Raw genomic sequence first — 15188 nt, 5'->3', positions numbered from 1 at the left:
CGATTAATTACGATTAAAAATTTGAACGCAAATTTTTAATAATCTTTTTTTTATTTGTATGACTTGATGGCAGTGAATGAGTTAAATTGAGGTATAGAAAATGATGGATGCATAATAGTTTCATTCATATCCTCCATTGACCTGTAATATTTTGAATTCATAAAAACACGAAGGATTTGAAAGTCCACGTTTGACCGGATTTACTGCTTAAGGTTTTTGCCATCTTGTCATTTCAGTATGCATATGGCAGAATTGTGGTATTGTGACAACACTGTAATACGTGTTTACAAAACAAAAAAATACGGCGGATTTAACTGCGCTCCAACAGACCAGCTCATCAGAAAACACTTGCTGCCTTCCACCTCTGACACAAACACACGGCTTACATATAAATAACAAATGACACCCCAAGCAGCCGTTGTTAATCGCATGCAAATAGCAACCGTTTCTACGAACAGGGGGGGGGTCACCTGCTGCATGCGTGGGACATGTGATTGGTATTGCAAATGAACGCAGGGGACAATATTGCAACTCTAGCTCAGCAAAATAATAAAAAAATGTTTTGTATCACTTGTAAAGTGCGATTGGGTAACTTTGATGGGCTGTTTCAGTCTTGTTCTGCTGTCTCTGCAGCCGCTGTTCTTTCTGTTCAGACTACTAACTCCCTAGAAAATTCGACGCAAGCTGTCAGAAATGTGAAACGCTTCACTTCCTATGACAGAGATGGGGGGATAGAGACGGACAGCAGGTGCATGGAATAGCACAAATTAAAAACTCGGGTGAATAACGAATGTTTTAGCATTGTGGAACGTGCGTTAAAAAAAAATCACGTTTATTGTGTTCATAAAATGATATGTTACTAGAGCTGTCAAAATTAATCGATTAATAAATTAACTCATTCACTCCCAGCTATTTCCACTGAAGCAAGCCCCTTCGCTCCCAGCTGTTTTACTGGATTTTGACAGATTTTGCAAGGCCCACAGAATATGTGTTCTATTGCTATAAAAACATGGAACCCACCAAAAGAAAGATTAGACTCTCTTCTTTCATCAGGAAAAATCTGTTTCCGTTTTGCAGCAATTAGCATTAGAATATAGCTAAAGTTCCATCATTATTCATAAGGCTTGTTGCAACATGGCCCTGGTTGCTCTCAAACAATGCTGTCAAACAATTACAATTTTTTAAACTAATTAATCGCGATTAACTCATTCACTGCCATTGACGGCTATAGAAATTCATAGGAACTATTTCTATTAGTTTAGGATTTTTTCCCCACTTTTCTTAACAAGAGTATGAAAACCTAGGGAAAAAAAATATTGTGCATTTAGAACAGATATAAAATTTGTGATTAACTCTTTGATTGCCAAAAACGTTAAATAACGTTTAGTAAAATCCTATGGAGGAGTGCCAAAGACGTTAAAAGACGTTTGTTTCCAAACAGAGGTGAAACTAACCATTTTCTATTGTTGATTACTGAAAAACGGAAGAAGGTAGAAACAAACTTTTTTTTTCTGATGGAAGATGAGAGTCCAATCTTTCATTTGGTAGTAGTTTCCATAGTCCAAACACATAATTTTCTGTGGACCTTGAAAGATCAGTCAAAATGCTTAAATCGGCTGGCACCCACGGCATCCCTTTTCTGAAAACGTCTGGCAGTCAAAGAGTTTATCGTGAGTTACAATTAAAGTCATGCGATTAATTACAATTAAAAAATCGCCTGACGCGGTTTAAAAAAAAGAAGAAAAGATTATTAAAAATTAGGAGCGTGAGGCGATTAAACGATTAAAACATTTTTTATAATCTTTTCTTTTTTAAATCGTGTCAGGCGATTAAATTTTTTAATCGTAATTAATTGCATGACTTCACAAGTTAACTCATGATTAATCACAAATTTTATATCTGTTCTAAATGTACAATAAAAAATATATAGAATTTCATACTCTTGAGTTAACTTATTCACTGCCATTGATGGTTATAGACGTCAAATATTCATTTTACCAATTTCTATTCGTTATTCGAGTTAACTATTGAAGTCATGCAATTAATTACAATTTAAAAAAATTAATCACCTGACGCGATTTAAAAAGAAAAGAAAAGATTATTTTAAAAAAAATAATCGTAATTGAATCACATGACTTCACTAGTTAACTCACGATTAATCACAAATTTCTGTTCTAAATGTACAATAAATAAAAAACCTAGGTTTATATACTCCTGTTAACAAAAGCGGGAAAAAAAATGTAAAACTAATAGTAGAAATATTTCAAATTAATTTTTGACGTCCATAGCCGTCAATGGCAGTAAAATGAGTTAATCGCGTCAGAAATGTATCGAAACCTGCCATAAATCTGAAGGGGGGAAAAAAAAATCATCAGCAACATGATATCAACCCTAAAGGGTAAATTTACATACTGCTTTGACCCAGCACAAATTAGATTTGCTATCATGCAGGCAAATGCTCTGCGTGAGCGTATAAACGACTGCTATCATCGTCCATCGTTCCCTCAAGTGCACATCTTGGCTTGATCCTTGTCATTTCCGTGCAGCGCCACTACCATCGAGTGTAAGGCTGCCATTAATGTTGCGTTCAAATGTCAGTCCGCTGAATTCACACATGAAGAACAGTTTACTAGTCATGCATATAAACAAGGGCGGGAGTAGTAAAAACTTTTTAAAAAAAACGGCCTATTCGCTTCTTATACTGAAATAACGCATGTTCTTTTTTTGGGTGACAGAACAGAAGCTACAATACATGAACGCTAATGAAGTCATTACTGACCTAAGAAAAGTAGGAAAAAAAAGAAAAGAGAAGAGGTGAGAGACGTGTGTCACTTGGTGATGTCATCCATGCGAGCGTCCAGTGTGACAAGAGACGGCGGCAACACCCTGAGTCAGAGGATGACATCAACGCTACAAGCTGTCAGACAGGTCGCGAAAGGCCTTTGTCCAACGCTCCCATTGTCCTCTAGTTAATGCTGTCATTCAGACCGCCACCGGCCTTAACATTTGTTAATCTGACCTAACACACAGCTAGCTACACAAACAGCACATTTAAAAGCTGGCTTAAACCAAAGCCGGCACAAAAAGAGCAGCGTTTTGATTGAGGTCGGGCAATGAAAAGTGACCATTAGACAGATTCAATGCAAGGTAGAAGGATTTCAATGACTGGCTTGTTGGTGGCTCTGCAATCAAAGTCAAATTTAGTTTGTTTTTTTGTTTTTTTAAATCAAAAACCAACCTGCCTCACTATATAATATCCAGGTTGAGCCAAATCTTCATTTTTTGTCATGTTGGGCCAGTCTAGCGCATGCCAAAAATTTACACTTAGCAAAAAGTCCAAATTTTCACTATTAAAACACCAATGAAACTTCAATCAAAAAATACTTTTTTTTGTGTTTTTATCTTCTAATTTCTACATTTTTGGGGACATATTTAAACTGATCAGCTTATCCCAAATTTTCCAAATTAAATGTTCAAAAGCCTAAAACAAAGGTTTTATTTTTCTCCACTAATTTCTATTTTTTTTATTGTTCAGACTTTATAGTGTTTATCACTAATGCATTTTTTTAAATTTCAAAATATAAGTAAAAAATTATGAGATTTTTGTTTTTCTCCTCAAATTATTATTTTTTGGACTGATTCAAACTGTTCGAACTTTAAACCTTTCTTATTATCCCTACCTCAAAATCTTTTCAAAAATCTCATAACAAAAGCTACAAACTTTATATTTTATTGTTTTTTTTCCTTAAATTTTCACTTTTTAAAACCATTTTGTATTAAAATTGCTCATCTCATCCCTACCGCTAAATCATTCCAAATTTCAAAATAAAAGCCAAAATTAATATTGCAGTGAATGAGTTAAGAATTGTTCAAACACATTAACAAAAAATACACAACCAGTCACAACGATAATGAGCATATTGACTACTTATGTTGTTGAATATTTGGACAGAGTCAATCAAAACTGGACATTATAATCTTTGCAAAGGCCCGTTAAAGCGTACCGTGAACGTACAGTATATCGAAGCTACGCTTGTAAGCATTAGATGTCGAAGCAGATCAACCCTGAAGATTTGTAGTCAAAACATCGCACGGGCTCACAACAGAGTGGACAAACACTGCAGTGCTGCGCATTAGTGGAGTGACTGTGAAATGCAAAGCGCGCCTCGGCCAACAGCGCTCACCTAAGGCTTTAAGGGATGGAATTGATTGCATTCCAGGGTTTTGAGAAGTGCCGATCCAAATCTCGGGACTTTGCGTCAAACTCTGTCAACGCGCTACAAAATAGAGCACATGCAAAGGGAAATGATTTAAAAAATTGAAGAAGGAAGGAGAACAGAATTCCAGGCTGACATGAATTATTAAGATTCCGCCGGCATCCGGATTGGCTCAACACCTGTAGTTTAACTCATTCGCTGCCATTGACGTCAAAAATTCATTTGAATTATTTCTATTAGTTTACCATTTTTTCCCCACTTTTGTTAACAAGAGTATGAAAACCTAGAAATGTTTTTTTATTGTACATTTAGAGCAGATATAAAATGTATGATTAATCATGAGTTAACGATTAAAGTCATGCGATTAATTACGATTAAAAAATGTAATCGCCTGACGCGGTTTGAAAAAAGAAGAAAAGATTATTAAAAATTAGGAGCGTCAGGCGATTAAATGTTTTAATCGTAATTAATTGCATGACTTCACAAGTTAACTCATGATTAATCACAAATTTTATCTCTGTTCTAAATGTACAATAAAAAATATAAAGAATTTCATACTCTTGAGTTAATTTATTCACTGCCATTGACGGTTATAGATGTCAAATATTCATTTTAACAATTTCTATTTAATATTTTTTCCCTACTTTTGTTAACAAGAGTATGAAAACCTAGAGTTTTTTCATTGTATTAGAACAAATATAAAATTTGTGATTAATTGTGAATTAACTAGTGAAGTCATGCGATTAATTACGATTAAAAATTGTAATCGCCTGGCGATAATCTTTTCTTAAAAACAAAACAAAAATTTTATTAAAAATTAAACTTTTTTTTCTCAAAGAAAAGATGATTAAAAATTAGGGGCATCAGGCGATTACAATTTTTAATTGTAATTAATTGCATGACTTCACTAGTTAACTCACGATTAATCACAAATTTTATATCTGTTCTAAATGAAAAAAAAAATTCTAGGTTTTCATACTCTTGTTAACAAAATGGAAAAAAATGTTAAACTAATAGAAATAGTTCAAATATTTTTTTAGTCTATAGCTGTCAATGGCAGTGAATGAGTTAATTATTTTTTATTTCTATCAATACTTTAGATATCACCTTGGCCTGCATGGGGCGCTCCAGCTTTCTGCTTCCATCCTTTCTCTTACCCCTGCACATCACTTTTTTTTTTGTGTGTATGAAATATGTTTCCCCTTAGTAACCTAGCTACCATTAAGTACACCCACTGCCACTGTACCTTTCCTCGGTTAAGCATATGTGTGACCTGACCCTTGTGGTCACAGCGGGAAATTGAATGGTTGGAAAATGTTATAAAGCCACATGTATTTTTGCATGAATGTGGGAGTGTGCGTTTCCACCTCTCGTTTTCCGCTCATCTTTTTTTTTTTTCTCTATAAACTGTACATGATGTGTCATGATATTTAAGTGCCTCCATGATCCATCAATGATCTCAAATATGATGGATAGCTCTTGCAATTGTTTTGTTAGTCACTTATTGAATGCATTTTATTATTTTTTACTTTTACTATTATTTTTATAACTAGAGAATGCAATTTATGGAGAAATTGCGTGTGAAGGCTGAGAGGCTGAATGGAAAATTGTTGAATGATCTGTAATGATATACAATGACATGGAATGAGCTGAACATGTTGAAGTTGGGATGCTTTAAATTGGTTAAACAATTTAGAAATTAAAAGAGAAAAAACAAAAAAAATTTGGCTTTCATATTGAAATTTTGATGAACAGTTTAAATTTGGAACGGTTTGAGTCGGTCCAAAAAATATACAAATTAGAGGAGAAAAACAAAATTTTAAATTTTGGGCTTTTATTTTGAAAAAAAATGCGGCAGGAATAAGCAGATTACATTTAGAACAGATATAAAATGTGTGATTAATCGTGAGTTAACTAGTGAAGTCATGCGATTCAATTACGATTAAATTTTTTTTATAATCTTTTCTTTTTTTAAATCGTGTCAGGCGATTAAAATTTTTAATTGTAATTAATTGCATGAGTTCAATACTTAACTCACGATTGATCACAAATTTTATATCTGTTCTAAATGTACAATATTTTTTTCTAGGTTTTCATACTGTTAAATTTAAAATTTAATATATTTTTTTTAAACTTATAGAAATAGTTAAAATTATTTTTTGACGTCTATAGCCGTCAATGGCAGTGAATGAGTTAAAGGTCCATAGAAGTGATTTGTGTTACAGATTTGCCTAGACTTTATGAGCAATCTTATTTAAAGGGTCCAGTGTATAAAGAGCGAGATAATCAACAAATATTAGAATATGCAGGGATTAATTGGAGTTTTAATTTGTAATATCACCTTTCACCATTAGATGGCAGACTTTGTCTTTGTTGCACTGGCAGTGGGTCTCACACTGCCCTGTAAAAAAAAATGCGGATTTGGAATGATATGCATGACAAACAGTACCTCAATAATAAAGATTTGAGTGAGTTGATTTTTATGAAAATAAATGTACAAAATTAGGTCTTATTAATGTTGGTTTCTTGTTAAAAAAAAATGACGTGCCGTCCTTGAATGGTCATTTTTATGCAAGAGAGCCTTTACACTTGCACAATTGACACCCACTGAAAAGCATTATATATTTATTTCATTAATATTGGCCAATTAATCGGTAATCTGTATATTTTTTCGGCCCAAAATTGGTATCGCATCGGCCTCAAAAAGTCAATATCGGTCTGGCCCTAATTTCCTATTATTCTAATTTCTAGTTCCTGTTCATAAAACAGGTAAAAATCGGTCGCCACTGCGAGTACCGATTGAATAAAGGCCAGGTATCGGTACTTGCCCATCTGTAATTAATTTCAAGCAATTTTAAGGGGAAATGCGTTTAAAAAAAAAAATCTTTAAAATGATCCAAAATTGTTTTCTTTAGGAAATTGTATGCATCAAAAGTGCTAGTGGTGTCGGTATATGGTATCATACCAGTGACTGGTATCGGTCTGAAAAAAGTGGTATCGAACATCTCTCCTCTATTTCTAGCCCACTACAGCTGAGCTCCCCAGAAATCAGCTCAGTCGTTATTCCTCCGATACATTATTGAAAGCTATTTTTTGCACTCTTGAGTACAAAGCTTTTGCGGTTGTCAAATTTCAACTTCACAGTACGGGGGGGATATTTTGGGAATCTTTTTATTTCTTTTTCTCTCTTCCTCCCAAAACTTCCGCAAGACATGTCTCCCCTCAAGCAATTTTGTCTTAGCATCTGCCGGTACTTTGCGTTGAAAGCTTTTTTTGTTAAACTGTTCAAAAGGGAATACAGCAATTACGCGTTGAATAAATTGCACCAAAGCAACGTAATTATTAGACTTCTGATAATCCTGATTCTTTTTCATTCTGACTTATGATGGATTTTCCTTTGACTGGTGTTTGCTGGTTTGATCATGTGCGGCGTTTTGAAGATTCTGGCTGCAGCCTAATGTTTCCCTTTAACTGGTTGGCCTTTGAAGAACGCGGCACCGCCAAGCAAGCACATCAGTATGTTAAGCCCCAGATGCAAAGCTGATTTAAGAGCTTTTCAACCCTCCACGTCTCCTTTAACACCCTGCGCTCCCTTAACGTACACGACTCCAAATGTCGTGCATTTGCAGAGAAGTTGCGCTTGTCACAGTCTGGATTTGAGGTTACAAATCCACTGAGCCTCGCCGAGCAAGACTCGGAGTACAAACTGCTGTCTGTTTTTTTTTTTTTTTTTCTGTGTCAGGAAGATGAGGTGGAGGTGGAGGTGGAAGTGGAAGGAGGGGTTGGGGGAATTCAATTAATGTCAAACTTGCACAACAAAGAAATATGCTGTGCCTTTCTAGGCTCGGCAATGAATTAAACATATTTTCCTTCACTATTTTTTTTTTGTTATCACAGTCACCTTGAAACCTGCTGTGATAGTTTAAAAAAATACAATACCCATAAAAGACTTAAAATTTGCGTAATGAGCGTGTTCAAGTGATATTTGGGGATTTTTACATGTAAATAAAAAAATGACACGAGGGTGTTTGATGACTAGTTGGCTTCCTTTATGGTTCCCTGCAGGGAAAAGATAGACGTTGACCTCTTCTTATAGTTTCTGTCTTTGAATTCCATTTATGCTGCGATGAGTGTGATGTATTTGAAAGGTTTTTATGGTGATTCAGGTTGTGTTTTGCACCGACATTTTTAACTCTTTGACTGCCAAAAACGTTAAATGACGTTTAGTAAAAACCTACGGAGGGCCGCCAAAGACGTTCTCCAATTTTTTTTTTTTTTTTTGGGGAAACGGGTGGAGGAAAGCCTTGCCCAGCTGTGGTGAAAGTTTCAAGCAGATCTAGTTAGCCTAATGACTATTTTTGGCCCCTAGATGGCAGCAATGACTCTCTTTTGACAAGATTGGGTAGGCGTCAGTCGAAGACGTGAGGCGGAGCTAGAGGGGACAATGGCTGGGGAAGGGAAGAGAACTTGGCGACCGGTTGCAAGCACCTCACGCTCGACCAATTTTTTTCAAAGATGAAAAGCATCGACCAACGCTAAAGAGCACATTGATGACGACGATGATCATCATCGATGATGATGATGGTGACGCCGAGGTTGGAAGCGTTGACGCGGCAGTAGAAGACGTGAGGCGGAGCTAGATGGCTGAAAAAGCGAACAATGGCGACCGGTTGCAAGCAGCTCACACTTGGGAATTTTTTTCAAAAACGAAAGGCATCGACCAACGCTAAAGAGCACATTGATGATGACGATGATCATCATCGATGATGATGTTGGTGACTCCGAGGTTGACGCCGAAGTTGGAAGCGCTGACGCAGCGGCTATGACGACGTCATAAAGGTTCACGGGCTAGCGATGCTAACACCGGAAAACGCGGAGCACAACCGAGCACGCTCAGGCGGACGTTCAATCGGACGACGAAGAGTGCCCCGAGTCCAATGCATATTCATCGGAGTAGTGGGTACAGTCTGCTACTTGCTATTCCCCGGAAAAAAAGGCCGTCAAGAAAGTGTAACGTCTGCACGCGAAACGGACAATCGAAGTGAAACGTATCTGTTGTGCAAATCCTGCTCCGTCTCCTTGCACGCAGGGCAGTGTTACAAAAAGAAAAACTGTATTTGAAACATCCACATAATTGTAAATAGTACCACAGTTGCACACATTTGTAAATAGTTTGCGAAATTGTTTTGTCAAATTGTTACACTGTTGAATGGAAATAAACGCATTTTGCAACCAAAAAACACTTTTTCATTGTTGGTGGTGGTGTATTACAGAAGTAAAGCACTATTTAGGTGTTTGTGGCATCATTCATGGACAAAAAGAAGTGTACAATTCACTAGAGTGCATGAAATAACATCGTTTCACAAAAAGCTCTTTTTCTCCGCTTTTTGTTTCAAAACAGAGCATTTCGGTGAAACTAACCATTTTCTATTGTTGATTACTGAAGAACGGAATAAGGTAGAAACAAACTTTTTTTTCCGGTAGTATGTGTGTTTCCATAGTCTAAACACAACATTTTCTGTGGACCTTGAAAGATCAGTCAAAATGCTTAAATCGGCTGGCACTGGCGACATCCCGTTTCTGAAAACGTCTGGCAGTCAAAGAGTTAAGATGGTCACATTTTTGTTTTTTTTCATGTTGTATGGTAAAGTTATCCCAAAGGACCATTCATCGTGTACTGTGAAGTAAATATTTCGATTTTGTTTATGTAGTCACCAATACTGACACCAAGTACAGAGTCCGACACAACTATTACTTTTGGTACATCAAATGTCACCTCCAAAAAAACGACGGCAGATCATATTGAAGAAAGACATACATACTAATCTAGAATTTTTCCTTAAAATTGCATGAAATTGAAAGTTTTTATTCTTCTAATTTCTAGTTCCTGATTGTAAAACGGCCACAAGAGGGCAGCCGATACCGATATTGGCCATTGTCACGAGTACTGATAACTTGAAATAATGTCATTATCGATACCTGGTAGCGGTATTCACTAGGGGTGGGAATCTTTGAATGTCTCACGATTCGATTCCGATTTTTGGGTCTGCGATTTGATTCAGAATCGATTTTTGATTAAGATCATTACAATTCCTTGCACATCTATAGATTGAAGCAAAAATCACTGTCAATCAAATCATTTTGAATTAAAAAAAAAAATCGATTCTGAATCGAATCGAATCGCGAGACATTCAAAGATTCCCACCCCTACTGGATGGGTCTCCATGTTGAAGCCGAGTTTGGTTATGTAACCCGGTCCGAGCAAAACCTTAAGGTGCATCTGTGACATGTAGGCCCAAGTGACAATGTCACATTTGTGTCATCACAGTGTAAAAACGGACCGTAAAAGAAATTGTTTTCTAATAATAAATGTCGAGCACAGCCCAATCGAAAGTGGTGACTGTTTGGAGTTCTGAGTTGTTAAATGACATGCGACTTGTATCCCCAGATCTCTTCAGCAGCTGCTTCTATGGTCAGGCAAGTGCTTTGGGCTTTTGGTTTATGTAATGACTGCAAAGCAGCACACACACATACACACAAGCGCACACTAACACACACACGCCGCACAGCCGACATTGTGGCAAGCAGAATCAAGTAAGCAGAATCATTACAAAACACTTTCATTTATTAAATTGGCATGCTGCTCCATGCAGACTTTTATTTCACGCTTTGGTGCAACGGACCCAAAGGAGTAAGCATAGCGTCGGGAAAGCCATGAATAATGTTGCCATACAATAATATTTTGTACGCTCCAAAATATGACATTAGCCTGGGAGATATTGACCGCAATTTACTGTGTGCGCGCTAAATATTAGCGCTTACGCTGTGCCACCTAACCACAATTTCAAAGCTCCCTTTCATTTGACGTTGTTTATGACCGCTATTGTTGCTCCACACATGGTGCTGTCAACACTCGGTCATGCTTGTCCAAATTAAAGCACACTGGGCTGTTGTGAGGTCTGTGCTGGTTGAGTAATCTTTCATGACAACGGAGCTAACAGAGGCTGTGTGCGTTGTGTGCGTACACGCCGACTTGTAGCTTCAGTGGTGCGGCAAAAGTCAGCCGAGGACAGAAGGAAGACTTCCAACAAAATGCTACAAAAAAAAAAAAAAACATAAAATACCCATGAGGGCTGGCTAACAGCTAAATCTGCTTTCTGTCCAGAAAAGGTGGTCATGTCAACCGCTAAGTCAAAAAAATAAAATGCAAGAGCGCCCCATGGTGGATGAAGAGGGTATTACCTTGTCTTGCTCCAAAATAAATGACTGTACTGTATTGATCTTGATCATCATCCCCAAGTTAGTCGATAAAATTGATTAGTTGTGGTCTTCAGGTTTTCTTGCCACTGATCATTTGTCCAGCAGAGTATGTGAGCCTCATTTCTAAAAGTACAAAAATTATAATGAGACAAATATATAAAAATCTAAGATGGTCCCCGATCAAATCAGCCCATCAAACATCAGCCCAAATCATTTAAATAAATAAATGAAAATAATAATAATAATAAACAGTGCAACCAAAGGTAAATGTGCTAAACATGGCACACATTTAACTCATCCACTGCCATTGACGACTATAGACGTCAAACGTTCATGTGAACTATTTCTATTAGTTTAACATTTTTTCATTTAATTTCATTTTTTTATGAAAACCTAGATTTTTTTAATTGTACATTTATAACAGATATAAAGTTATCATGCGATTAATTATGATTATTATTATTTTTTAATTAAAAAAATTAATTAGGCCCGTCAGGCGATTAATATTTTTAATTGCGATTAATCACATCGCTTCACTAGTTAACTAACGATTAATCACAAATTTTATATCTGTTCTAAATTTACAATATTTTTTTTTCCTTAGGTTTTCATACACTTGTTAGCAAAAGTGGGGAAAAATGTTAAACTAATAGAAATAGTTTAAACGAATTTTTGACGTCTATAGCCGTCAATGGCAGTGAATGAGTTAACTACTGGTAATATAAACACATATATGAGAAGGATTAATGTCATTATTACTTTATTAATTAAATGCATTACGACGTACTATGCATTCAGGGAACGGAAAAGTAAAGCAATTTATTTTTTAACACTAGATTCGCAGTTGACACTTTCAGTTGTATTCCGCTATGTAGAAAAGCTTCAATCTATATATAATGAGCCATTCGATTCTTGTTTTCTATTGTGGAGTGAGTATTTTCACATCATCTAATTTCAATTTAAAAAGATCAACCATGCCTTATCAGGTCATAAAAACAAAGAAAATCCGCTGATTTGGAACATCTCGAAAGTAGTGAGAAACAAACAGCGTGACATCATCGCACCTGGACAGAGGATCTTGGAGAGTGATGCCTTCAACGCCATCAGCTGGGGTCGTTGCGCGGCATCCTCCGTAGCATGAAACCTTGTAAAGTGCAGTGCGGCCCACCATCCTTTCCTTGCTGCCATCTGCTCAGCAACCGCCTCCTTCCAGTCCTCTCTGTTTGGACACGCACAATGAAGATGGCAGATGAAGCCCCCCGCATTGACGCGGCCATCTTGGATTAGGTGAATTCAATGTCTTAACTGTAACTGTAGTTTGTCAATAACGCCTTTTAAACAATTCCACACGTCCATATTTGTCCTCCAGCAGGCATAATCGAGCATTTCAAGGAGAACTCCGAGAGCCTTCCTGCCGTCTTCTGCTTTCTCTGTAGGCATACAAATGATATATTTAACGCTAGGCAAACTCATCAATATTTTTTTTACATTCAAACAAGCTACTTCAGTACTAAATTCTTAACCTGAGTGAAGCAGGAAAGAACTGTAGTCCAACATCAGCTCATGGCTTGGAACTAAAGTATGGAGAACCTAAAGAAGGAAGATTTACAAACAAGTTGCTTTGAGCTTATTTTAAAGAATTTCTGATCACACTGTGGCTATACCTTTAAAACTTTTTTCAATTTCCTCACTGATCCGTTGTGTCTCTGCAAGTACTGGTACAGATAAACGTGCGCATTTGGATTTGCCGGGAACGTGCTGTCATATGCGTAGTCTTCCAGTACTTTCTTCGCTTCCCCCTGAGCGTCATAGAATTCCAGCATCTGTCCAAAAAAATGTTCACATGAACAAGATAACAACGGAGTACAATTCAAGATTTACATTTGCAAAACGCACATTGAATTCGCTTACCTCGACGTAACTCTGTATGAAGGGATCCCAGACACCAGGATGTTTTAAAATCTCCTTCAAATTGACTGAAGCCTGTCTAAAGTAATTGTGCATGTCTTGGTTGCTTCCGGGGTTTGTAAAACCTTGAAAATAGAAAACAACTGATATTTATATGGTAAATAAAAAAACACAAAAGAGTCCATTTGTGTATATAGGTAAGCTCCGTTAATAATGGAACTAACCACTAGATGGCAGTGTTAAGCCAGAGAATAATTGCAGCACTTTGATCTTTGACTGTAACATAAGAACCCGAGTCATTAAACACATGCTAAGCGGTGTCGACTTACTGGCGATGCAGGGTGCATTTTTCTTGTCGCACCAGATAATGTAATCCAGCAAACTCCGGTAGGCCTGGATCAGTTTAGCTCCCTGAAACTGACATGCCGACTCTTTGCCATACCTCCAGCTTTCAGCAACCGAGAGGTGACGCTTGGCATTCTCAATCTGGTCATGAAGCAGTAGGTGGAAGCTATGTTCCAGACAGATCTAGAAATGCGGTGAAGAAGATGTGGAAAATATCAGTACTGTGCAAAGTTTCAGTAGAATGGTGCATGCGTATGGTGATGATGTCAACATACCATCAGGTAATGTCTAACTCCTGAATGTTTCATTCGCTCATAGATGACGTTATAGTCATCCATCGTTGAGTTAGGGTGATGATGAAGGATTTCAATGGCGAGTCTCCAAATCATCTGAAAAGCAAACATCCCTTCATTACTTACCATTTCTTTAGACAAGTTAGTCCTCATTTACTTGGTCCCTAGCCAAAGACAAATGTACCTCTTTGTAGTGTATTCCCTGGCCAACAGTTGTGTCCTCTAACTGTTGAGGGTAACACGCCATATATTCTGCAGCCTCCTCCCATCTGTGATGCAGCATCGCCTCTCTGATTTTCTCAAGACAAAGCCTTGTGGTCCGGTGAAAACCTGTTTCATTCACAGTTTCTGAAATGACAAAGGAAGAACAATTTTATTGCCTTATCCCTAACATTGAAGATACAGAAGCAGAATATAATGAAAAAAAGAAAAAAAAACAATTCATGTATGTATGAGTGTATGTTCTACTCACCAACAGGGAATTGGTCGGCCAATGGAAGCTTAGACTGTTTGTGTTTTTTTGTCACTTTGTCCTCTGATGAATCGTTGTGCTCATAAAACTGTACAGGCGACCAAAGCTCATTTTCTAGGTCGTCCATTGTAAGCACATCAGTTATTCTTTTTGTTGATAGATATGTTTAATCATGTGCTTGATGATTGCAGCACCTCCACCTGAAGGTTGAAATATAACAAGTTGACAAAGTACTACCTTTAACGTTATGAATGACAGTGTCAAAATTGGCGATTTTTTTAATACTGAAATTGGCTCCTACCTGTGAGCTCTTCGTATTACAGATTCGTTCACATGAAACTAAAACGTTTACTTCTTTAAATATTAAAGTTCTCGAAAACAAACCACATAAAAATGCTATTCCTCCACATGAGGATTTTCTTCTTCTACTATCTGTTTAGGCAGGTAATATTTGCACGATTGCACGACGCTTCCCCCTTCAGGTCAAATTTAGAAGGCGCGCATGGGATGCAATGAATATAATGTGGCAAATACTAATTTCAAGACTGTGCAGTGCTCTCCTGAACAAAAAATTCTTGCTCCAATTCTGCAAAATCATCACTTTATCAATTAATTAGTTAACAGATTTATTTATGTATTTATTTAGCTGCTGCAATGCCTTAATTTCTTCTCTGTGTATCAATAATATTTGTA

The 15188-nt window shown here is 36.9% G+C and overlaps 1 protein-coding gene across 2 annotated transcripts; it reads right to left on the bottom strand.

Annotated features, from left to right (window-relative positions):
• Positions 1 to 6599: 6599 nt before the first annotated feature.
• taf1a (TATA box binding protein (TBP)-associated factor, RNA polymerase I, A) lies at positions 6600 to 14944 on the bottom strand. Of its 2 annotated transcripts, XR_013289455.1 has the most exons (12): positions 14797 to 14944; positions 14496 to 14695; positions 14208 to 14371; positions 14006 to 14119; positions 13715 to 13913; positions 13389 to 13510; positions 13142 to 13300; positions 13001 to 13067; positions 12784 to 12907; positions 12542 to 12696; positions 11460 to 11600; positions 6600 to 6618 (listed from the first exon to the last, which is right to left on the bottom strand). XR_013289455.1 is itself a non-coding variant. In XM_077552798.1 (11 exons), exons 2-11 carry the CDS (start codon positions 14620 to 14622, stop codon positions 11548 to 11550), a joined length of 1284 nt encoding a protein of 427 aa, XP_077408924.1. In that variant the 5' UTR covers positions 14623 to 14695; positions 14797 to 14944; the 3' UTR covers positions 10822 to 11547. The 2 variants fall into 2 exon arrangements, 1 of the variants encoding a protein (XP_077408924.1); XM_077552798.1 differs by lacking the exon at positions 6600 to 6618 and having other exon boundaries at positions 10822 to 11600.
• Between the last annotated feature and the right edge of the window lie 244 nt (positions 14945 to 15188).

The sequence above is a fragment of the Vanacampus margaritifer genome, chromosome 19, assembly GCF_051991255.1.
Source record: "Vanacampus margaritifer isolate UIUO_Vmar chromosome 19, RoL_Vmar_1.0, whole genome shotgun sequence".
Classification (NCBI taxonomy): domain Eukaryota; kingdom Metazoa; phylum Chordata; class Actinopteri; order Syngnathiformes; family Syngnathidae; genus Vanacampus; species Vanacampus margaritifer.
The sequence above is the reverse complement of the archived record's forward strand: the minus strand, read 5'-3'. Positions and strand labels throughout refer to the sequence as shown.

Excerpts from the sequence above, each read along its gene's own strand:
- taf1a (XM_077552798.1), bottom strand. The coding sequence starts at position 14,622 with ATGGACGACCTAGAAAATGAGCTTTGGTCGCCTGTACAGTTTTATGAG. Across the intron at positions 14,372-14,495 it reads GGCCGACCAATTCCCTGTTG|AAACTGTGAATGAAACAGGT; the intron begins GTGAGTAGAACA and ends TTGTCATTTCAG. Across the intron at positions 11,601-12,541 it reads CTCCAAGATCCTCTGTCCAG|AAATGAGGCTCACATACTCT; the intron begins GTGCGATGATGT and ends TTGTACTTTTAG.